The sequence below is a fragment of the Sceloporus undulatus genome, chromosome 2, assembly GCF_019175285.1.
Source record: "Sceloporus undulatus isolate JIND9_A2432 ecotype Alabama chromosome 2, SceUnd_v1.1, whole genome shotgun sequence".
Classification (NCBI taxonomy): domain Eukaryota; kingdom Metazoa; phylum Chordata; class Lepidosauria; order Squamata; family Phrynosomatidae; genus Sceloporus; species Sceloporus undulatus.
The window spans coordinates 153,980,980-154,005,714 of record NC_056523.1 but is presented as its reverse complement, the minus strand read 5'-3'; the positions used below and the strand labels follow the sequence as shown (position 1 = coordinate 154,005,714).

Here is a 24,735-nt window from a genome sequence, read left to right as displayed (position 1 = left end):
GTTTGACTTACTGCAAGATTTCTGTCTAGGTGGACAAGTGCAATCAGCAAATGGGTTGGCTTGGTTTGGTTTGCCTGGACGTTGGTGGTCCATGCAGTTTTACTATAATATGCTACTAGAATGAACTGAAAGATGTCATTTGTGTGAAAGTATTGTGCCTTATTGTGTCAGCACCATCTTGGCCAGTGTGCTCTGTGAATTAAGCTAATTTGGCATTCTTGGAAATTGGTATATATGGCAGTGAGTTTTGTGTCTCGATGCATAGGTCCCATCTCATCCTTTGTGAATGAGAAATTGAAGTGGATTGGTATCTTCAGAAATGACTATTCCAGACTCTTTCCCAAGAATACTGTTTTTTGATTGTGGTGAATAACAGAGGGCAGATTATCTCAAGGTTTTGTGAATTATTTTATCATTCTGAGAAAGCACAGTGAGTCCGGCTTATTTGGATTGTTTGGAAGTTGACCAAACACCTGAGCAGACAGACCAAAATAAAGCTGCTTCGGGTCACTTTGGAGGTATGCTGTTTAAATGACACACGCATCTTAAGAGGCCAGAAGCTGTGACAAAGCCGTGCTCCAGTCCTTAGTGTGGCTTTGGCGTGGCTTCCAGCCTCTTAGGACGCATGCATTATTTAAACAGCATACCTCCAAAGTGACCTGAAGCAGCTTTATTTTGGTCTATCTGCTCAGGCCCCAAGTTGTTTTCCAAAGTATTGCTTAATTTCCCTAACAGATGGGTTTTCTGGAAGATTCCTGTATCAGGGCATCATACCTACCTAGTTTTCTGTGGTGTGCCAGTTTGCTTGGGTTTGGTGTCTTAGAGCTAGCTGAACCTGACATCTGAAACTCTTTGATGGGCTGCAGCCTTAGCTAGCATGACTGGGTGTCCTAACATGTCAGTGTTCTTTTGCTTGAGGTCAACACTAATACCAGAAGGACAGCTTGCATTCATCTCCAAACTTTACATTCTAAAAGTTTAAAGGAAGAGCTAATAGCACTGCCCATATTTTCAATTTGGGATCCATAGCATGCCAGGAGGCTCATAGATGGTCAATGAAAAAGGTAAAAAAATGTTTTTCCCCTTTGATATCTTTCCTTATTATTTTCAATTTTTCCTATTAAGTTGAGCTTTCTGACTTATGATAACCCTACGGAAAATGTATCATGGGGTTTTCTTGGCAAGTTTCTTCAGAGGTTTGCCACTGCCATCCTACGAGCCTGAGAGAGTGTAACTTGTCTAAACTCACCCAGTGGGTTTCCATGGTTGAACTGGGATTCAAACCCTGGATTCCAGAGTCGTCGTCCAAGGCTCAAATCACTACACCACACTGGCTCAATTTTAAATTAATTACATACAAAAATGATCAAACATAAACCTTTATTTCATCTTTCAATGATAATGGAACAAATTCATTATTGTTTTCCTACAGTTAGTTATCATCAGTACAATGCTAAATATAAAGTTCTGGTGCATCTATTTCAATCAAAGAAAGAACTTCAAAATGGAACACAGAAAAAAGGCAACCCACCAAAGATGTGGCAGATCTGTGGTATGTTGAAACTCAACAAAAACAACCAAGATTGTGCAATGATTTTACATGCCATACACAAATAAGAAACGTACAAAGAGATTTACACATTTGGTTTTTCACAATTTGCATTTGTAAAAATGAAAGAAAACTATTTGTGCAAACAATTCAGATGTACCTGTGCATGCAGTATAGGCTTCTATGCAACTTGCAACCATGACACAATTTAGTTTTGTCATTCAAAACAAACAACGATATACAGAGTTGGTAGTCCTATAGTATATTTTACATTAATGGGCTTGTATTTAGATTTTGTCAAATGACAAACAGGAATTCAGAGTGGCGTAAAGTGCAAGTACAATACATTTTTGTGACAAAAGTACTGCTTTCAAATGAGAGAAATGCTGATTATACCCATCTTACTTCTAATATTAATGATAATGTGATTGGTGTTCAGACCACATGAGATGAAAAGGCTGGGTGGAGGGGGGCTAGGGGATAAATGCACCAATCACTTATTCTGATGTATGATTGCTTAAAAGAAAAACAACACTGCAGCAAGTAAGTTGACAAATACTTCAAACATTAACTTCCAACTCAAGTATTGCACAGCTTCATTAAAAAGCATACAAAGGAAATTACCATAAAAATTTCCACCAGAATGATAAAAGTTTCAAAAAGAAACATATAGATTAAATTCAAAGTATATTATTTAGTGGCTTATTACAAGTCAAAATGTACCTAAATTCTGAGCCATCTAAATAATGACTACTAAAAGACAGGTAGTTTCAGGTTAAACGTACATAAAACTTATGATTAAATTTACATAAAAATTGTGCAGAATTTGTGATAAAAATTTCAAGGTAACTTTAAAAGAGGTGAACATGGCGTTTAGCAAAATATTATTCTGGAAAATGTCCGTGTTGAACCAGTGATTAGCTGCAAATATCTGTTAACTGATGTAAAAAAAAAAAAAATACTCTTCCTACTTCTAGAGATTATGGTTCCTGAAATCAAACTCCTTAAAATGTAGCACATGTAATAGGCCATGTAATTAAATTATTGAACCAGCTGTAGTTTTTTAGTACTAATAATACAGATGTCACACACTGTGTGTCAATGAAATATAGTACATGAGTTTCTAGAATAGAAAACTTATATTAAATTCTATGTTACCATCTTTCTGCCATTACAAAACCTCTACCTAAAAAAAGCAAGTCATAGACCAAAGACATTTACCATGTTGGTGTATGTAAGGCAAATTAGGTGAATAGGCTCAATTTTGCATGTTTAAATGTGGGAATCAGTATTATTATACTCTGATTTGCTTTGGGAATATGCTTCTATTATTCATAGTGCTCAGTGTACACACCAAAAGAAGAAAACATTTCAAAATGACAAGAACAATTCTTCTGAAAAATCCTAAAGAATGAATCAGTTTAATTCTACAACATGGGACAGATCAGAAAACAACTCTCTCTGCCTGGGCTCGTTCCCACCAAAGCGTGGTGTTTAGTGTTCCAAAGCTGTCTTCCTCCTCTTGCTCTTTGGCAAGTTCCACAAACACCTAAAACGAACAAGGATTTCATAAATACATTAAGTACAAGTAGAGTCCATGTGAAGTTGGCTGAGTTAATTGCAGCACAATTAATAGAGTTCCAATTCCTCACAGCAGTATAATGACTGACAATATGTTAAAAAATCTTTTGTGCATTTGGAAGACTATTTTAAAAATCAGTATCAGTTGTAATTCAGTATCAGATATGACAATATAACCTGGGAACATAGCTAACTTATAGATAAAAAAAGACAAATTATTTTAAAGCAATAAAATCTAAAATGTAAGGCCGAGAATCATGTTTTGTGTAAGGTCTCATGATTTTTAAAGTCTGTTTAAATTACCTGTTCAAGTGTTGCTTGGGAGAAGCTGTACTCCTCAATATCGAAGGCATGCTTTGCTATTAAAAATGTTAGAAAGAACTGTTATGTTCCTCAACAGAACTTGTGCAACTAAATCACTTTATATGATCATGCATTTTAAAACAGCAAATTATCCATCCTAATGTCAATAAAAATTGGTCAGCCTGATGCTCCGCAGGCACTATGATATCCACACACATCTCTTGTCATGTTCTGATTTGTACATGCAAAGCTGTATCTGGGATGCTTAAATCCTGCTGTTTCTTAATAACAGAGTGACTAGATCTACACTGTAGAAATAATGCAGTTTGACAGCACCTTAACTGCCATGGATTAGTGCTATGGAATCCTGGGATTTATGTTTTGTTGTGGCACCAGAGTTCTCTGATAAAGAATGGTAAATATCTCACAAAAGTATAAATCCCAGAATTCCAATGCAATAGCAGTTAAAGCACTCTAAACTGAATTCTTTCTGGGAAAACCACTATATGAGTTTCTGAAAGGTATGCACCTTCTGTTTCTTAGGAGACTTTGGAAGATCTCAGTAAGTCAAATGTAGTGTGTGGCCATGAGAAAATGTAAAGTTAGGGCTGAAACAGATGGCCTGGTAAAGCCAGCTTCTAGCCAGCTCGGGGGCATGGTGTTTAGACATGACATGCCTGAGTCGTCTGGAAGCCATGCTGGCAACTGCATGCTAGCCAGCTTCCGGGCGACTTGGGAGTGTGGCGTTCAGACACTACTCATCACAGAGCCAGCAAAAAGCTGGTTCTAGAGGTGAAAGGGTGGCTTTTTTCCACCCCAAATAGGAGCAGACTTTTTCCGCTCCTATTTGGAGTGGAAGCTGGCCAGACTGGAGCCATGGCGTGCAGTTGCCGTGGCCCCAATCTGGCTGTCAGGTGCGGCATCATGCTGCCCCTTCAGAGTTGTCTGTTTTGCCGCTTAATTTTTCAGGAGCAAATCCTGCACTTCTTTCTCTAAAATTTAATTCACTTTATTATGTCCCATGAAATCAGAATTGAAAGTCTAGCCAATGAAGCAGAACTTCATTTGGTTGAGAGTCGGAGATAACATCTCAGTTAATAGAAGCTTTAATAAAGAGTTCTTTATATCTAGGGAATTATGTTCTGGGACAAAATGATAATGAGAAGGGTACTGATAATGTGCAATTATCAGGAGAGTTGGGTACCTAATTGAGAAACCAGGTGAAGAAAGTTCTACCACAATTAGTTTACTTAGTAAATTAGTGTCTCACCTTCCTCCAGTCTGGAAAAACATAGTGCAAGGGAATGGACATCCTCCCTTGGAATTTTATATGCCAAAATTGAGGCAAAACTGCAACATAAAAAAAGCACACATTAGCACATAACATGCTACACCTCTAGTAATTACAAGTGGTTTGATGGATGGAACAGCAGTTAGGCATTTTTATCTCATGTCTTCTTAGGACCCAGAATAATGGATGCAAGCTACAGGAAAAGAGATTCCACCTCAACATTAGGAGGCACTTCCTGACAGTAAGGGCTGTTCGACAGTGGAACACACTCCCTTGGAGTCTCCTTCCTTAGAGGTATTTAAACAGAGGCTGGATGGTCATCTTTCGGGCAGGGACGTAGCCAGGATTTTAGGAAGGGGGGGGGTCCAGACTAAGTGCCACCATTATAATGGGGCTTGGGCGCGGTGGTGCAGCAGCACGCACCATTCATTTTTCTAATGGAAGGGGGGGTCCGGACCCCAAGAACCCCCCCCTTGGCTACGTCCCTGTGTCGGGGATGCTTTGATTGAGATTTCCTGCATGACAGAATGGGGTTGGACTGGATGGCCCTTGTGGTCTCTTCCAACTCTATGATTCTATGGCACGGTACAGAGCACCAAAAAGAGGCGCTGGGGAGGAGCCTCTCCTTGCTCTGCAGCAGTGCCGCAACAACCAAATTGTGTGACGCTGCTGCGCAGCAAGAAAACAGCGCATGGAAGCGGCTCTTTTTTGTGGCGTACCTGCCACACCACAAAGCACTGGCGGCGACACGATAACGTCATAGCTGTGCCATGATGTTTGGACGCGGCACAGCTGCGATGTCATAGCTGAATGCACCGTCTGTATGGCGCTGCTCAGCTGAGGCATCATGATGATATGCTAGGGTTAAGGGGCATCTGTAAGAGGCGCCCCGCAGCAATCCTAGCAAGTCACCAGGATGTGCTTAAAGGCCCGTCTGTACCAGGCCTATGATTCTAAGCACTATTCCTTTGTATCAGACTTGAGGTTTTACACACTCATTGTAATAGATATTTAAAAAGGTGTTCAAATGCTAAAAAGGATCAGCAAGGGAGGAGGTGTTGTAGCTTCTAGTCTATCTGAACATACATTCGCTGATATTTGAACAATTTCCCATAAACACTAAGTTCAATCCACAGAAACGCTGTTCATCTGCATTACAGACCAAGAGTTTTTAATTTCTGGGAAGAAACCATAAAACATCACAAATGTTGGATGTGCATGGCATCTCCCTCCTTAAATCAGAAGAAATTAATCAGTGAATCAAACTGAGTGAGGTTTGTGATTCAGTAGTCTGTTAGGTATGTAGTAAATCTTGTATCAAAATGAAATTTTTCATTGAAAAGGCTAGAGGTCTATATGTGGAGTAAAAACAGAAGTTTGTAAAAACTGCAGTGGCTGATCACTGACATTACTCTTCTGTCACCGAATCTTCTGTTGTTATTTAGAACAATATAGTTGCTGTATCTTTTCAAAAAAACTGTAGTACATATTAGAGAAAATCATGGGTTTAATTCATCATTTTCACTGTTGACTGATTTTTTCTCAGTCCACTAAGGATGGTTTGTTTTTAAATTTACCTAGTTAAACAAATTCTTGCACTCTTTTTACATTCTTGTATCTATTTATGTTCTAATTAATGTGTTAACAAAAATTCCAAGTGCTTTGTATATTACAGACAACTGAAAGCTAGACAGATTAATAGGGTGCTAGTTAGATTGTAATAATTTTTCTGGAAATAATTTTGTTATGGGAATAATTTGTCTCAAGAAGCATAAGAGTTCAAAAGGGAGCTAATTTGAAATTTAATTCAGGAACACTACAAATAATTAAGGGATCAGAGGAAAGCAAAGGCAAACCTCTTCTGAACAAATACTGTCAACAAAAATCTGTAATAAAATAGGTTTGCCTTAGAGTCACCATGAATTGGAAATGACTTGAAGGCACATAACAACTACAAAAATGTAATCTTAAGCTATTCTTTATTTTGAAATGATCAGTTACAAATGTTAAGGAAGAAATATGATTTGTATATAATCAAGCAAATTTTTAGAATGTAACATGCCACAAAAGTCAAACTGCTCCGAAAATAAACAACTCATTTTATTTTACCAGGGACAGTTTCTACCAACTATGGTAAGATACAGAAAACATGTTTACTGAATGCTGTTTTTAAGTTCCTTAAATACATGTTGTAACTAAGTTGTTTAGATTTCATTCACATTCATATCTCATGATTTTATAATATGTAATATATTTTATTAAGCTTTTTTGTATACATACATGCATAAATATAGGATGGGGGACACCTGGCTTAACAACAGAACATGTGAAAGGGATCTAAGAAACCTAGCAGACCACAAGTTGAACATGAGTCAATAGTGTAAATGCAGCAGTTTAAAAAGCCAATACGATTATAGGTTGCATCAACAGAAGTATAATGTTTAGATCAAGGGAAGTAATAGTGCCCCACCTGGAATACTGTGTCCAGTTCTGGGCACCACAATTAAAAAGGATGTTGAGAAGCTGGAGTGTATCCAGAGGAGGGTGACCAAAATGGTGAAAGGTCTGAAAACTATGCCCTATGAGGAGTGGTTTAGGGAACTGGATATGCTTAGCCTGGAGAAGAGACGGTTAAGAGGTGATATGATAGCTCTGTTTAAGTATTTGAAGGGGCATCATATTGAGGATGGAGCAATCTTGTTTTCTACTATTCCAGAGAATAGGTCCTGGAGCAATGGATTCAAATTATAGGAAAAGAGATTCCAGCTCAACATTAGGAAGAACTTCCTGACAGTAACGGCTGTTTGATGGTGGAACATGCTCCTTCAGAGGGAAGTGGAGTCTCCCTCGTTGGAGTTCATTAAACATAGGCTGGATCTGTTTGGGGTGCTTTGATTGTGAGTTTCTGCATGGCAGAGGGCTGGACTGGATGGCCCTTGTGGTCTCTTCCAACTGTATGATTCTACATTCATTTTTAATATAACCACTGTAAACCCATCATGGTACTCATTGTTTTTTAAACAACAGCATCACACTTCTTAGTTTGAAGAATTTATACCGGTAAGTGTTCTAAATCTGAAGTGTGTGAACGGTTATCAGTTGGCAGCATTCACAATGGACACTGACATGAAGGCTGAAGTGATTAAAATGTACTTATAATCCCTTTGGGTAAGAAAAAATTAAAATGCTTAATTTTGCCAAAAGAAAGAAAAGAAAAGGAGGGGGGGCATGTGAAAGGGAAGAGTCAGTGGTTTTCCTGCTATTTTTGTCAGCTATTTTTGTTGTTGTTGTGTGTCTTCAAGTCATTTCTGAGTTATAGTGATCCTAAGGTGACCCAATCATGGGCTTCTCTTGTCAAGGTTTGTTCAGGGAGATTTGCTTTTGCCTTCCTCTAAGGCTGAGAGAGTGTGAATTGCCCAAGGTCACTCAGTGGGTTTCCATGGCTGAGCAGGCATTTGAACCCTGGTCTACAGTTGTACTCCAACATTCAAACCACTACACCACTGCCTCTCATCTTACATTAATACTGATTAGCTAGTGAGAGGACACCCTAATGAGATGAACTATTGACAGGAGCACTGCATCCTGATCATCCCTTAGTTTTCCTTTCCTAGTCCATGCTGAACATTATAAGGCACTCCCATTGGGAACCAAGTGAAGAAGTGAGATTCTTTATTATTTGAATTCTGAATAGTTCTAACTGTTGCCTTTTACCTTTCTTGATGAATTCCATTTGGAAAGATGTGCAAAATCTCCCTCTGAAGATACTCCTTCTTCTGTATATCTGGCACTTGTTTTAATTTAATTTCTAAGAAATATCCTCTGCCAAATTTACTCTTGAGGTGTTGAACTGTCCCAATACACCTGAGTTGTTGAGACAGTGATGGAAAAGAGAAAGCACAAAGGGGAAAAAGTCAGTTTAACATCAGAATAATTACAAATGTTTTGAACATTAATATGAATGCTCCAATTTACAGAGAAGGTACCTTAATTTTCCAGACACCAAGACTGCCACCCGATCACACACAGCCTCTGCTTCTTCCATATAATGGGTTGTCAGAATAGCTGCTCTCTGTTTACTTTTAAAAGCTGCTCGAATTGCTTTCCTATAAAATGTGACAAACACTCGATGAAAAAGTAGAGATACCAACCTGAAAACGTACTGCCCTCTAAATGGTTTTCTGTGCAGTTACATATACCAGATGCAAGGACATCTGCTGGACCTTCCATCAAAAGTCCAGATGAAAGGATGGTCAAGTCCTTCACCTATATTTTTTTCCTAACCTAATTTTTTTTGTCCTTTCTGTACAGAAAAGTAGATATAACAACTTGGCCATTAATTACAAGTTACCCAGTCATTTCAAAAAGTACCATGTGTGTGTTTGTGTAGAGATTGTTTAAAGCGTTTCCTATTTATGATGGTGATGGTAGAATACAATGCGCCCTTGGCTTACGCGGGGATCCATTCCAGACCCCCCATGTAAGCCAAATACCGTGCATGCTCAAGTCCCATTCAAATGAATGGAGCTCGTGCATGTGGTGGTGTGGCGGCATGCACCCCATTCATCTGAATGGGACATGTTGCCCCTGGCGCCCCACATGCTCCCACACGGCTTTGTGCGTAAACTCAAAGCCGCATATAGCGCGCCTGCATATAACGTGGGCACACCGTATCTCTTTATTGTAAAATCTTTTATTGCTTCTATTCTAACAGCTGATCTGGTTGCAATTAAGCCAGTTTTTTTTTCTCCCAAATTTTCCTGAGCAGTCTGAGACTATAACTGCACTGCAGAATTAATGCAGTTTGATGCCACTTTAACTGCCATGGCTCAATGCTATGGAATTCTGGGATTTGTAGATCTGTCAGATATTTAGCCTTCTCTGTCAGAGAGCTGTGGTGCTGCAATGAAATACCAATCCAAGAATTTCATAGGATGGAGCCATGACAGTTATAGCAACCTCACTAATTCTGTAGTGTGGCAATTGAGACAAAACAATACAACCCTACCTCATCCCTGCCTGGGTAAACACTTGTGTCTACTTTAAGGAATAAAACTTTCATTATGTCATATTGCATTTCAATACAGCTGTAAGTTTCTGCAGGCAATGGGAACCTGCAGCATATGCCATAAAAATGCTGACAGCCATTTGTACAAGATGAGTGTTGGCAGTCTTCTTTAAGGTGCCCCAGACTCTTACTTTCTTACAACCAACAAGAGAATCCCTTTGAAAACCCCACCTCAATTATTGCTTTATTTTATGTTGCTGTTAAGTTTAAATTATGCTGCTAACAATTGGTTTTCACTAGCTGTCCTGAACATAATGCTGTTAGAATAAAATATAATTTTTAAATTAAAAAAGAACATATTGTATGGCGTTTTGTACCAAAAAGACGGTCCCCTTGTTATTTGGTGCTACTCACCACATGTGCTGTTTTGCTTTAGGGTCCATACCAGTAGATGGCTCATCTAGTAGAGTAATATAAGGGTTTCCAAGCATACTTAAAGCAAAACATAACTGAAAGGAAGAAAAGAGGTGAATTTGGTAATACTCTAAACAAAAGGAAGCAGATGCACTTGCCCCCAAAATGTTTTATATCCTATGAGGATTAAACATGGCTGCTCAGAAACCTGATACCTCATCTCTTTTCCTTTGAAAAGATTTAATCTTAGAAAAGTGGGAACACATGACAAGCAGCAAGGGACTCGAAGAACTAAAAGAGAGGCTAAAAAGGGTCTAGGAACAATTCTGCTGAGATTCATTTTTCTGAAGAGTTTAATAGGGTTTTTAGTCCTGCTCCAATTCCACAGAGAAAAAAACATGTGGAAAACATAACTGCAAGTACTTGTCAACATGGCAGCACTCTGTTCTCTGCTATAACATTCATCTTTACCAAGGTGAAGTTTTTTTGTAGTGTACATAATTTATACAGAGAGAAAAAAATGGGCTCCATTTTACTTTTGTTACACTTCTTAGGTTCAGTTTGATTCTCACAAGCCTTTGCATTATTACTGTATTTTCTGGCGTATAAGACTACTTTTTAACCCAGGAAAATTTTCTCAAAAGTCAGGGGTCGTCTTATACGCCGGGTGTCGTCTTATAGGGCTGAAACTTCTGAGCCGGACTGGAAAATCTATGGTCGCTGCATATGGTGGGGGGAGCTCAAAAACGTCCGCGGCCGCATACCCTCCGTATGTGGTGACCATATGAAAGCAGCAAGGGTGGTGCTGTACAAGTACGATAGAAGAAAATCTTGGAGACAGGGAGGGCTGGGCAGGCAGGGAGAGCTGCCTAATCCAACCAGGCTTTGTATACAACAAGTTTTCCTGCTAAGTACCTGCATGTCATAAGCATTTGAATTAAAATTACCATATTGAAATCAAATCTGATGTTTTTAAAAAATTTATTTGGTGTGCGTTGGAAGAGGGGTAGTCTTATACGGCGAGTATATCCCAAACTGGAAAAGTTGAGGGTCGTCTTATACGCCCAGTCGTCTTATACACCAGAATATACGGATACTTAGTTTCACAGCTTTACTGGATTTTGCCATATGCAACATGTGTTCTGCAAAAGATCTTACATCATCATTAGGCAAATCAGGGTCACACCCTCCAGCCAGCACAGAGGGTGACTCTATCTGAGATTCAACAGAAAATTCTGAAGAAGAGTCAGAATTGTCACTGGAATCAGAAGCATCCACCAGTGAAATGGCTTGGGATGAGCAAGCTGTAGAAGATGATGGTCCAGGACTGTTTGTAATTCATCTGGCCCTGGAGACTTGAACTTGTTTAGAGTAGGCAGGTATGTCTATACTACCTCTTTACCTATTCTGTGCTGCATTTCCCCTACTGCATCATCTGCTCTATTTCCCCCCAGGATGAACAATGTTTTCCTTCAGGGGGAAGACTGAGGTAAGAAAGGTACTGAATAGCTCTGCCATTTCTCTGTCTCCTATTAGCGTTTCACCATCTTCTCCATGCAATGGTCCTACCATTTCATTGTTCTTCTTTTTGCTATCTGCCTGACCAAAAAAAGCCTTTTTATTGTTTTTAACCAGGCTTGCTAGAGAGGTTACAGAAGGGGAGATTTTGATGGAATATTAGAAGAACCATCTTGATAGTGACAGAAGTTCAGCAATGGAACCCACTGCCTAGAGAGGTAGTAGGGTCTCTTTCTATGGATGTCTTCAAAAAGAGGCTGGATAGCTACATGCGGGCAATGCTCTAGTTGATCCTGCATTAGGCAGGTGGTTGGACCCAGTAACCAATGGGGGCCCTTCCCACTCTATGATTCTATGAAAAGCTGACAAAAGGTGAATGAGTAGGAGACAGCTCAGGGAGCAACTGCTCTTACAAACAAATGTACAATAACAAAGCAAACAAAATACCTTTCGTTTAATGCCTGCCCCAAGTTTCTTTGTTCTTTTCTGTAGATGTTCCTTAAAGTCAAGTGCACTGGAAATGCTGTAGAGAATCAAATTTGAATTTTGTAGGCTTCAAAAGGAATGTATTAAGCTAGCAACAAGCCACTAGAACACACCTTTAAAATCTCAACATTTACTCATTATATTTTCCTCAAAATGCTAATTACATTAACATAATTTAACTGTATATGAGATATAGAATAGTAGATTGTGAAAACTGTCCAATATGAAGAACGGGCAGATGTGGCACATTTAGCAGCTATTGAAAAATCCCTTTTCCCTTGTCTACCCTATGAACCTAAGTCTTCCTTTAAGACATAGTAGCTTGTACTTCTATTATTCTTCCAGATTACTATAGCATCCATTATAATTGTTTCTAACTGAAGAATTTTTCAAAATTAGTATTCTCTTCTGTACTGTATTACAACTTGAATTAAAGAAAGGATGAACCCTTTTGGTGGCTGATGGCTGAAGGATGATTTATCTGTCAAATGTGGTAAAAACTGATGGCCTACATAAAACGTAAAACATGGACAAACACAAAAGAAGGAAGAAGAGCCTAAAATAATGTTGAGAAACATTAAAAATGAGAAAAACCTATCACAATATGTGACATATTTAATGCAAGTAAAAGTAGCATTTTTTTCAGGAACAAATGTTCCTCCACAATTTTTCCTACCTCCTTTAGTTACAGATATTTTATGGAACACCCCAACAATGGAAATACAGCATTTTATAATACATTTTCCACTTCTAAATACATGCTGGGGCACTAACTGTTTTTTTTTTTAATTCATTTTTGAGACAGTCAAATGCACATGTCTCTTTTAAATAATGATTGCACAGCCTTGAGCTCAGCTATTCTTCAAGTCCTATTCATCAAATCAAAATTGAAACAAGGAGGTATGTGTGTACAAAATGTCTGCCTGAACTAGAGATCACACTTAGTATTAGCTCTGAAAAGAGTGCAATGGGATGCACACTTATTTTTGCACTACCATAGTGATTCAACATGACTACAGCCCTGGAAATACTGAAAAAAGGGACAGACACCTGCTTCTCAAAAGGACATGTGCCAAGATTTGTAAGGGAAACTGTCACGCTTAGTAAACTCTGTTATATGTATGTATAGTAACTGAGTAGATTACTGTACAAAAATACAGAATGCAAAGTTACTGTTGAACTTTATCTTATAGGAATAAGTTGAAGTAATATTTATAAAAAATATGTAACTTTTAAAGCAGAGATTTTAAGATAGACCACTGCTGTACACACACTGAACAGTTCTTCCTATAGTGATGGTGAACCTTTTAGAGGCTGAGTGCCAAAACTGCAATTCAGAACCCACTTATTTATTGCAAAGTGCCATGTCCCTCTGGCTTTCTAGTAACAAACTCTGGCAAACTCTGTGCTGGGGTGACAGGACATGTGCCCACAGAGAGGGCTCTGAGTGCAACCTCTGGCATGCGTGCCATAGGTTCGCCATCACGGTTAATAAGAATACATGGGACCACTGAATAGAGGTTGCTATCCTCAAAATGGTGTGCATATTACTTAAAAATTAAAATAATATACCTTTTCAGGTGTTACTGAATTATATGAGATTTGATATATAACTCTACAGTAATTCTATGAGATTTGATATATAATTCTACAGTAAGAAATTGTACAGTGCTTATAAAATAAGAAAAACAAACAGAAAAAAAGATAAATGAACTAGAAAATAAGCATTAAATATGAACCACTTACCATTTTATGACTTCTTTCATGTCACTTTCACTCATTCCTTTGATCGCACCATAAATTTCAAAATACTCCTGCAATGTGATATCAGGCCAAAGTGGATTTGTCTGTGGACAGTATCCCACAAATCTTTTGGAACTCTCCTCATTACTCTCACCTAAAGAATAATCTCCCATCAGCACCTGTGAATATATCAGTCCTTACTCAATATTTTTACATAATGTTTGCACTGAACATGCAGGTAAATTGTCAAAAGTGATTTATGAAAATATAAATTGCAATGACAAGAAATATTAGCTTGAGAGTTTTAATTTGCTCTCACTATGTAATTAAGCTTTCATATCACTATCTCTCTGCCTATTTAGCAAGGGCTGTTACAACATTTCAGTGCTTATTTCTTATATTAAACAGCAATCATATATTCAGGACTAGACTCTTAACGGGGCTTACTTTGGGAAATATATGCACAGGCATGCAGTCTGTTATATACTACACATATTCTAAATCATGTTAAACCCTATCTTAACCCTCCTTTGCAAAGCTGTCCAAACCAGGATTAACATGAATCTATTCTTAACATTTAAAACTGTTTTGTTCAGTTTTACTAAAAATTGTTTTGTATTAATGCCGTTTTAAGCATTTTTTCCTGTTCAAAAAAATGCCCATTAAGCTGAAAAACACTAAAAGCATATATGCAAAGACATTTCCACTGGTAAGACTATTATTCTGTTTATAAAGCTTTGATTGCCTATATGATGTCCATTTGGTAATTTATGATTCCCTACCAGCTTTTAAAAAATAACCCTCAAGTGTTATTCTTTAATTACAAATAGCATCTAATAAAGCATATGCCTGTTGTTGCAGTTATGTACCTTCAAGTTGTTTCTAACTTATTGTGACCCTAAGACAAACCTATCATGGAGTTTCTTGGCAAGATTTGTTCAGAGGAGATTTTCTTTCCTTTATCTTATTCTACGGCTGAGAGAGTGTGACTTGCCCAAGGTTACTCAGTGGGTTTCTATGGCTGAGCAGAGATACCCTGGTGTCCAGAGTTATAGTTCAATACACAAACCACTACATCACACTGGCTTTCTTCTGTACAAAAATAGCAATCAATTTTTGAATGATGTAGAAAGAGGGACACAGCCTGACCTGGGAAATCTTTTCCAATGAAAACTCCTGTAATGAATACATACAAATCTTGAAAGGAAGAGGGTCACAGAGGTGAGTTTACAGTTGAATACCTGGCCTGAGGTTGGTTCTACTTCCCCCACTAGAATATTGATCAGTGTGCTCTTCCCAGCTCCATTGGGACCTAACACTCCCAATATTTCTCCTAAAAATAATTAAAAAATGCAAAATCTGTTGATTTGCTTCACAAGATTATTCATTTTATTTTTATTTTTTAAAATGCACTAGTAACTAATTTAACACCAACCTCTTTTCACACAAAGAGAGACATGGTTAGTTGCCACTTTCTTTATTTTTCTTCCGAGAAGAAAATCTTTCTTTTCATCATATTCTTTATGTAAACTGCTGACCAAAATGGCTGGTTTCTAACAGAACAAAAGATGACATAAAACTTAATACTGAATTAGTTTGATTATATAATGCAAAAATACCTCTATGAAAGCACAAAATTCCACCAATCAGTATCAGAGAAAAATGGATTATATCTGCTTACTCACAAAACACATATTTCCCCTAAGAAGAATACACAGAGAACCTTCCCACTCACTGAAAACTAGCCCACATTTAGTGCCAGTACATTTAGAGGTTTAAAACATAAATATTAAAACAGAAAGGAAAGATTTACCTCCTCACAGCTCTGGCAGGTTGTCATCTCTTTAACTCTCAATCTCTCAGCCATAACATCCTCATCCTCATCCTCATCATGTGGCACATCTGGAAATTTCCAGGGCTTGAGTTTTACAGGACCTCTAAAGACACAGAAACAAGTTCAGTCTCTTTTCATGGGACCTTTGCAAGATGGAACAGAAATAATAGTGTTTGTTACACTAGAAAGGGCTAAGAATGGCTATATCAGTGGAGACGGGAAGAGGAAATATCCCTCCCCTGTCCCATCATCTTGTGTGCATTTCATGTCATAGAGTGCACCAATGACACAACTCTTGGATCATATACAAAAAAGGCTGTAACACTGGAAGAGATTTTAGGGCATAACCCATGGATTTCACATTGCTCTGCTAGTATCCCTAAAATTATCACCATCATAAGTGACCACTCTGCTGGCAGAACCCTAAATATTAGCATGTGGTAAAGCCATATCACTTCTCCAAACATAAAGAGTATTCCTTTATTGCAAGAGAGTAGAGGAGTATACCCAATGGGTTGCTTGCAGAATTAAGACTGTTTTGAGGCTTCTGGTCTCCTCAGCAATTCAATTATATATATATATATATATATATTATTTTCCCCAAAATGACCCCTATAGATTGTGGGGGCCAATTTAATCATATCACCAGCCAGGCCATTTTAAACCAAGAAGATACATCCCCCTCTCTCTTTCTCGAACAGGCTTCTCTTGTGCCTAAAACAGTATGGATGGATCAAAAACATGGTGAACTATTTTGGACTAAAGGGCAAAACCAGCCTCTCCAGCCCCTAGCATTTGACCATCCCTAATTTATTTCATACCAGCATGTAGGAATGGATGATTTCAAAAGTTTAATGCTATCTGGTTGAGATTTTTACATTTACAGTAGATTCTCATCCCCCCCCCCCTCATTTTGGTACATTATAGTGAACATTTTTGTGGCACCTCAGTGTTTTGCACAGAAAATAATGTATTTGTGTAAAATATGCAGTTTTCTATGCAAAAATGTGGGATTTCACAAAGTGCTGAAATGTGAAAAATATCACATTTGGGACTTGAAAATTTTCTCAATGGTCTCAGTATGTTGAGATGCTTCTTCTGACTGAGAGCAAAGATATTTGCAAGTATCTTTATTTTTAATATTCCTAGCAAAGGCCCCTTGATGCAAAGAACCAGTGCTAATGCATGCCTTACTGCAGTTCATTGCTGGCCAACTCTGCTTTCATTTCAATTAAGATTTTTAAAATGGAAATGCAATGTACTGACCTGAAAAACGGGTCTTCTCTCATTGATCTGCCTCCACATTTCACCTCAAGGTAGCGCAGAAGAAAGAGCCAAATCACACATTGTAAATAAGGCTAAAATGAAGAAAGAAAAAATATACAGTATTAAACATATTAGAACAATTTTGCTGCCTTTCTAATTGCATTTGTAAGTGACGGCAAATTGACTGAATGCTGTAGATAAATGCTCACAATTGCTGTGTTAATCCATGGTATCATGCCAGTTATATATATATTTATGATACTATATCATTGCCAGACAAGGATTTAGTGGAAATCTTTATGATAAGGATGTTGAGCTTTTAGTAATTAAAAAAAAGTTCAGTGGCAATCTGGCAGTTGGAAGTGGAAATACTGCTTCCCTAGATCATTTAGGTCTGAGATACTTGAAGGACCTGTCCTTCCATAGTAATATCTTAATAATTTATTCCCATTCTTGCAGCGTCTGCTATGTGTCCAACCACCTAGAGAGGGTAGGTTATCTGGTACTGAGGAGAGGATTATTTTTGTAGCAGTATGCTGACACTCCCACCCATGAGAGAATAAGGTGACTCCTTCATTACAGTCAGTCCTCCATATCCACGGATTTTTTTATCCACGAATTTAAGCATACATGGCTTGAAAATATTCCAAAAATATAAAAATTCCAAAAAACAAACCTTGCAGTTGTCATTTTATACAAAAGACACCATCTTACTATGTCATTGTATTTGATGAGACTTGAGTATCCACAGATTTTGTTATTCACAGAGGGTCCTGGAACCAAACCCCAGTGGATACCAAGGGCCCACTGTACCATGTTTTAGACAGGTACTGAATACCTATTTGTTCTATCTATGCCTTAATACTGCTTGATGCTATTTTACTATTAACTAATTAGTTATGGCTGAGATCTGAGATCTCCTGTCCAACTGCCTCTCAAACCCAGGCTCCCAACTCAGCCTCCCAACACAGCTAATTCTGCCTGCAGAGAGAGCAACAGAGAAATGTCTAGCTATTGTTTTACAGCTGGATGCTCAGCAATGACATCATCCTCAAGGCCTGCAGGAGGATCACTGAAGGTCCCAGAGGATGCCTATCACTGTACATCCAGCTTTAGAAAAATAGCTGGATATTTCTTTGCTGTTCTCCAATGCTCCACTGGCTAGGAAATGATTGGGTTGAGGGGTGGGATGCAGCAGAGAAAATGTGTTTTTTTTTGGGGGGGGGGAGGGTGGGGTTTTAGTAGTTGTGTGTTTGGTACAGAATTTTGACCTTTGCAACAGTCAAAAAGTGAATTGTGATGGTGTAAACTGAACTTGTAACATTGTAAATCACTAACACCACTGTAACTTAATATAATCAGTCTATGATTATATCTTCCCTTTCCTCCAATGAACTCAAGGCAGCATATATGATTCTCCTTCTCATCACTTTATCCTATTAAAAACTTGGTTAGATAGATCAGGCTGAGAGAAGGTGTTTCACCAAAGATTATCCCCTGAACCTTGTGGCTTTCTGGTGACTTAAAATGAATTATCTCACATTTTAGTCCAATAATCCAACCATTTCACCACAATGGATCTTTTCATGCCATGGTTAGCATATGCTCTCTTTCTGAGGAAAAAAAAATATTCCACACCATTTTTGTTACACCAGTGTGCATAACCAATCTTTAAAAGATTTATGCGGATTTATATGAGAATAACATTTTGACATTACTTTCAGACAATTTCCTGAAACTTAAAAGAAAAATGTTGTGCTTACCGCTACTACTGACACCAACAATCTTTCTGAATTTCTTTCCATCTTATGATCAAGCTTCCGGGCTATCTAACAAAATAGTAAAGATTAATTTCTACACATTTTTCTCATGTCTTTCACTGCAGATTATGAGACTGGAATTGGAAAAAAAATGTACCAACAATGTTTTTTCACAAATAGTTTGATGAAGTTTTCTTCCAAAATATAACAGTCAAACTGAATATAAGTAATTAAGGGGCAAAGGAGTCAGGGTACCCACCTCAATCACCCTGAGACTGCAGCCACCAGACGGTACAGTCCCAAGAGCACCTGGGCCACGAAAAGGAATGGTAAGAAACCGCTCCTTTTGCGGCTGCTTTTGGGACATGTTTGGCAGCCTCGGTGCAGTCTTGGCACTGACTGAGCAATCTGGGGGCATGTGTCATGTACATGTCCTGACCTCGGATTGGCCTGATGGTGGCCCTTTTGGGCCATCTATTTGAAGCCTTTATTGTTTTATCTGGGATTATTTATAAGTGATTTCAAACACCAACCCTGACATACATTTCAACTGGCCAACTGACAAGCTGAGACAATCTTGTCTAAGCCCCCATCAACATTTGTATTGGAATTTAGAAGCATGATGCATTTCAGTGTGATGTTTCTTTACTACTATTTTCTGAGGGCATCCATTGCCAACTTACTACACTGAGTTACATGGACCCATGGTTTGATACAAAGCAGCTTTCTATGTTTCTGTGCCTTGTTTCCTATTTTGAGAACAAATATATTAATTTTTAGTTCTCTATCCACCAGTTTTTTTCATAGGGCTACTTTCATTTGGGACTGTTTTTTCTATGTACTCCTTGTCATCCATTTCAATTACACAGATTTTCTTACTCTTAACACCTTTCTCCATGTTTACTAATACATTTGAGAAAAAACATTCAGACTTTAACAATACTGTTACTCTCAGGATAGGAGGGAGAATACTGAAGGATTTTTTTCATTGAAAAAAATCATGTATGTATACTCATGATGGGTTACATAGTAATAGATGTTTTGTAGACAGAGAAGGGGAGGGTGACTCTAAATGGCCTATTCCTTGAAAGCCTGCCTAGGGGAGGGAGTTCCTTAGAGCCAAGGTAAACTGGAAGAAGTGGCTTGGACATCTGCCTTTCCCATAGTGACTGTCCAAGTAATCCTATCCACAGCATCACTGCTTGAAGGCCATCCACCCCAATCTGAAGAAGAAGGGGCTCAGAGCCAGCTGCCTATTTCTTCTGTTGCTGCCACCACAAAATGTTTCTCCTTTTCTTTGTGGCTGGTGGTACTGGTGGCTTTTGGTTTATGGCACAGCCACCAGTTTCATTACCTTCGAGATAATTATGCCACCAGAGCAATATGATCTAATATCTTTTATTTCCTTCACCCATTCCCATAGCAAAGGTTGCTTACAAAATTCATCAAGTTTACAATTATGTAAAAACCTACCTTTATAAAAGAAATCAGACACCCAATAAGAGGATAGATTGGAACAAAGACAGAAAAACAAGTATGAAGAACAGCAGCTGCCGTATAATGCCACATAAAGAAAGCTATTTCAATGACAATTGAACAAACCAAGGCTGCCTGAAAAAAAAAAAGAAGCAAGAAATCAAAATAAACAACTGTGATTAATTGTCTCCAACTTTTCCCATCCCCATGGAGGAACCCTATGTGCAATATATCCCTTTCATACTGACACTGAATACATGGTGACTGGGCACATGGGCAGATATCCACATATTTTTGCTAGCTCTTTTATGCATTTAGGAAAATTTGGAATGCCTGAATAGAAGTTATGTTTGCAGAAAAGAGCCAATCCAAACTGCAGAGAAAAATGTAATGGAGAAAATATTTCTTCATAGAAATATTACTAAAATAATGTAATTGATATTTTAACTTACCACTGAAAAAACGAATGACCAAAATTCTTTGGTGTTCTGTATAGCATTAAAGGTGAAAGAGACAACATAATTGAACAGAACTACTGATGGTACATAGCCAATAAGGCAAAAAACCTGCAGAAAAAACAATGACATTTCTTACTATTTATGCAGGTATGGAAATTTTCTTCCTACTGAGATATTACAAGCATTTTCATAAATTTTTGGTACTTTTATACTTTTCTGAGGAAAAAAGATATTTTGCACGTAATGAAAGTTATGGACAACATAGAAATGGACAAGCTAACCGAACAAATAAAAGGCACATTATCTGATTCATCTAACATAGATTGGGGAAATTTATTGAAATTCTGCAAAAATAGATGGCAGTAAGAACAACACTTGTACATTTTGTTATTACTTTAAAAATACATTTATATTATTTTGAACATAGTAATTTTGAGAGCAGTTCAAAACAACTAGAAAGAAGAATAAGAACCCGAAGTAAGGGAAAACAAATGGACATAATTTAGGAATTGTTAAAACGAGAGCGTTGACATTTCGATTTCTCCACTGAAATAAGAAACAAATGGAAGTCAATGTTTGAATAAAATATAATGATAAAAGAACTGCTTAGAACAGTTAAGTACAGTGGACCCTTTTTATATGCTGGGGTTTGGTTCCAGGATTACCCATGGATAACAAAATCTGTGGATGCTCAAGTCCCATTAAATATAATGACATAGCAAAATGGTGTCCCTTATAAAAATGGAAAATCAAGGTTTGATATTTGAAATTTACACTTTTTTTAACATTTTCAAATCGTGTATGGTTGAATCCTTGTATAAAAAATCCGTGTATAAGAAGGGCTGACTGTACTAGATTACAAGATAAAATAAACCATAATTTTGAGAATTTTGTTAAATTTGGATAATTTTGAACTTTTTGGAATATAAAAATGCAATTTTAATTAATAAACTTTTTTTTAAAAAAAAGATCTTCTTTTACAAATCTAAAAGATGTTTTGTTGTAAAAAAAATACATTGCTTCCTGTGCAAAAATGAGTGTTTTTCACAAAGATGGGAGATGAGTTGCACAAATTATCTCTTTCTTTCTTTGGCAGAAATGCAAACTCTTTTGGCAATAGACCATTTCCTTGAAGCTGAAACATCTCTGCTGAGGATAAGAACATTTTAAAGTATTCTTTACATCTCAGTTTAAAACATTCCCATGAAACTGCATGAAGAATATAGTAATTCAGCACCTAACTGAACTAGCCCTTTCAAACAAATTCCTAGTCTTGTTTGTGACACCCAACTGTTTTTTAGGCACAATTTGAGATATTGGACATCATCTGGCCTCAGGCCTAGCCAGAGTAAGAAGGTGGCCCTAGTGACTCTGTGGTTAAATGCCTGTACTGCAGCCATTCATTCACAAACCACAAGGTTGTGAGTTCAATACCAACCAAGGGCTCCAGGTCGACTCAGCATGGCATGCTTCCGTAGGTCACTAGAATGAGTACCCAGCTTGTAGGGGGAAATTGCTATTGCTAAGGCCCTCCCTCCATGCCATCTGAAATAATCCAGCCTCAGAGGGAGCAAAAGGCTGGCCCAGCTCCATCAGGCATAGCCTAGAGCAGGGGTGCCCAACTTGGAAGGAGGTAGGGGTCGAAATTAAGCTTGGCTAAGTTTGTTCGGGCTGCCAACAGTTTTAGGTGAAATGTAGGACATTTAGGTGAAATGTAGGACATTACCAAAAAAATAGGGGCATGACCAAATAAAAGCTGGACGCAAAATGCAAATCCATACTTCTTAGCCATGTTCAACATAGAGGACATTGTGGAATCCGTCCTCCTGGACAGGAAGGCTAAGATGGGGGGCATGTCTGGGGAAAGGAGGGAAAGTCTAGTCACCTTACCAGGGGGCAAGGCGTCCCCTCCCTCCCTCCCTTTATTCTTTCTTTCTTTCTTTCTTTCTTTCTTTCTTTCTTTCTTTCTTCACTCCCTCCCTTCCTCCTTTCTTTGTTTCTTTCTTTCCTCTCTCCCTCCATACTTCCTTTCTTTGCTTCTTTCTTTCATCTCTCCCTCTCTCCCTCCCTCCCTCCCTTCTTCCTTTCCTTGCTACTTTCTTTCCTCCCTTCCTCCTTTCCCCTCCCTCCTTCCCTCCCTCCATCCCTCCTTTTTCTCCCTCCCTCCCTTCCTCCCTTCTTTCCTTCTCCACTTCTTCGCTTCCTTGATTCTTTCTTTCCTCCCTTCTTTCCTTCCTTCCTCCTTTCCTTCCTTCCTCTGAGGAGGAGGAGAAGGATGGAGGAAAGAGACACCCACCCACCGTGTTGACCTCCTCCTTCTCTGCCGAGTCATTCACCTTTGAGAAGCCTGGGGTTTTGCCAGGTGGGCTGCCTTGCCATTTGAAGGTGAATGACTCAGCAGAGGAGGAAGAAGACAACACAGTGGGTGAGCATCCTTGTCTCTTTCCCCCATCCTCTTTTGTCTCTTTTCCCCATTGCTGGGTGGGCAGCCTTGTGAGGAGGAGGAGGACGGGAGAAAGAGAGGAGGATGCCTGACCATCACGTTGTCCTCCCCCTTCTCTGCCGAGTTGTTTACTTTTGAGTGGCCCTGGGGTTTTGCTAGGTGAGCAGTCTTGCCACTCAAAAGCAAAACCTCTAGGCTGCTCAAAAGCGAACGACTCGGCAGAGGAGTAGGAGGACAACATGGTGGTTGGGCATCCTCCTCTCTTTCTCCCATCCTCCCCCTCACTTACCAGAAGAAAGGCCCATGGCTCTCTAGTGATCTCTAGTTCTCTTACTGTCTGCCTTCCCAGCTGTCTCCGCTACTTGCCTGCAAAAAGCTGCTCCCTCTGGGCCTGCCTGGCCAATGGGGTGAAAGGAGCTGTAAGCTTGCCCCCAGCAAAAGCTCCCCTGGGAAGCAGAGGCAAACTCTGGGGGAAGAGTCCATTGCTCCCATCCTCCAAAGCCCCGTGCGATCGAGAGAGGACTCTGGGAGCCAGGACATCCCCCTCCTCCTGACAATGGGGCCCTGGGCCTCCAGAAATCCTTTGGTGGGCTGCATCTGGCCCCCGGACCGCATCTTGTGCAGCCCTGGCCTAGAGTAAAAAAAAGGCTGTCCTTCTAGTTCATCTGGGGTGGGGGGAATAGGGATTTGGGTATTTTTAATGTATACCTTTTTAACTGTATTTCTTTTAATGCTGTAATCCACTTGGATTCCCTGTGATTAAGTGGAATAATAATAATAATAATAATAATAATAATTATTATTATTATTATTATTATTATTATTATTATTATTATTATTATTATTTGGTCCAGGTCTCAGAGGGAGAGAAGAACTGCTAGACTTATTTCCCTTCCCCACTGCCATTCCCTTCTCCTTTTGTCTCATGTCTTCTTAGACTGTAAGCTTGAGGGCAGGGAACTGTCTAGTTATCTATTTGTAAGCTGCTCTGAGAGCCCTTGTGGCTGAAGAGTGGGGTATAAATATAATAAATATAGGTTTAGCCTTGGCATGCAAACACTTAAATTGTATGACTTTATATAATATTTTAAAAATATTATTTATTTTGTTATTTATCAAATAAACATTCAGAAAAAAAAACCAAACTTTTAAAAAACATACAAGTCAAACATCCTTTCTATCTGATTTAAATATTCTGAATACCTATTTTTTTCTTCTGTAGCCTCCAATTCTGAGAAGAGATAGATTAAAATCCAAATATATGAACAACAAAAAGGGAGGAAAATAATAGAAAATCTATTTGAAACAATAACAAGACTTACCACCGCAAGAAATTTCTCAGGAAAAAGATAAACTCCATGGTGAAATACAAATAAACTTCCTATCATAAGGAGAAGAATAAAGTAAAATAATGGAATGTCAACTAGTGCCTGTCCACACCAATAAGCAGAAGGATAAAGACCTGAGATCTTCAGCTGAGTATAGGCTTTGATCTGAAAAAATGCAAAAGCAAATATTTAAAACACATGCCAATTAAGACCACACCTAACAAACTTGACATCTCTCTCTCTTTAGCTGCTTAAACCAGCAATAGATTGAAAGAAG

The 24,735-nt window shown here is 38.5% G+C and overlaps 2 protein-coding genes across 5 annotated transcripts in view; one reads left to right on the top strand and one right to left on the bottom strand.

Annotated features, from left to right (window-relative positions):
* The window catches only part of MAP2K6 (mitogen-activated protein kinase kinase 6), a 1,063,669-nt gene that overhangs the window by 819,194 nt on the left and 219,740 nt on the right, over positions 1 to 24,735 (top strand). The gene's annotated exons all lie outside the window — the stretch shown is intronic.
* The window catches only part of ABCA5 (ATP binding cassette subfamily A member 5), a 67,508-nt gene continuing 44,136 nt past the window's right edge, over positions 1,364 to 24,735 (bottom strand). For 3 of the 4 annotated variants that reach the window (XM_042449695.1, XM_042449697.1, XM_042449696.1), the window contains exons 25-40: positions 24,453 to 24,623; positions 20,682 to 20,795; positions 20,227 to 20,364; positions 18,757 to 18,822; positions 16,994 to 17,085; positions 15,707 to 15,830; positions 15,329 to 15,446; positions 15,135 to 15,226; positions 13,897 to 14,072; positions 12,112 to 12,187; positions 10,147 to 10,241; positions 8,711 to 8,830; positions 8,439 to 8,588; positions 4,704 to 4,783; positions 3,434 to 3,489; positions 1,364 to 3,098 (exon numbers count right to left, since the gene is read on the bottom strand). In XM_042449695.1, coding sequence (XP_042305629.1) covers positions 2,994 to 3,098; positions 3,434 to 3,489; positions 4,704 to 4,783; positions 8,439 to 8,588; positions 8,711 to 8,830; positions 10,147 to 10,241; positions 12,112 to 12,187; positions 13,897 to 14,072; positions 15,135 to 15,226; positions 15,329 to 15,446; positions 15,707 to 15,830; positions 16,994 to 17,085; positions 18,757 to 18,822; positions 20,227 to 20,364; positions 20,682 to 20,795; positions 24,453 to 24,623 — 1,773 coding nt within the window. In that variant the 3' untranslated portion in view covers positions 1,364 to 2,993. Of the gene's footprint in view, positions 3,099 to 3,433; positions 3,490 to 4,703; positions 4,784 to 8,438; positions 8,589 to 8,710; positions 8,831 to 10,146; positions 10,242 to 12,111; positions 12,188 to 13,896; positions 14,073 to 15,134; positions 15,227 to 15,328; positions 15,447 to 15,706; positions 15,831 to 16,993; positions 17,086 to 18,756; positions 18,823 to 20,226; positions 20,365 to 20,681; positions 20,796 to 24,452; positions 24,624 to 24,735 lie in introns of those variants that run through there. The other variant, XM_042449698.1, reaches the window with a different exon arrangement.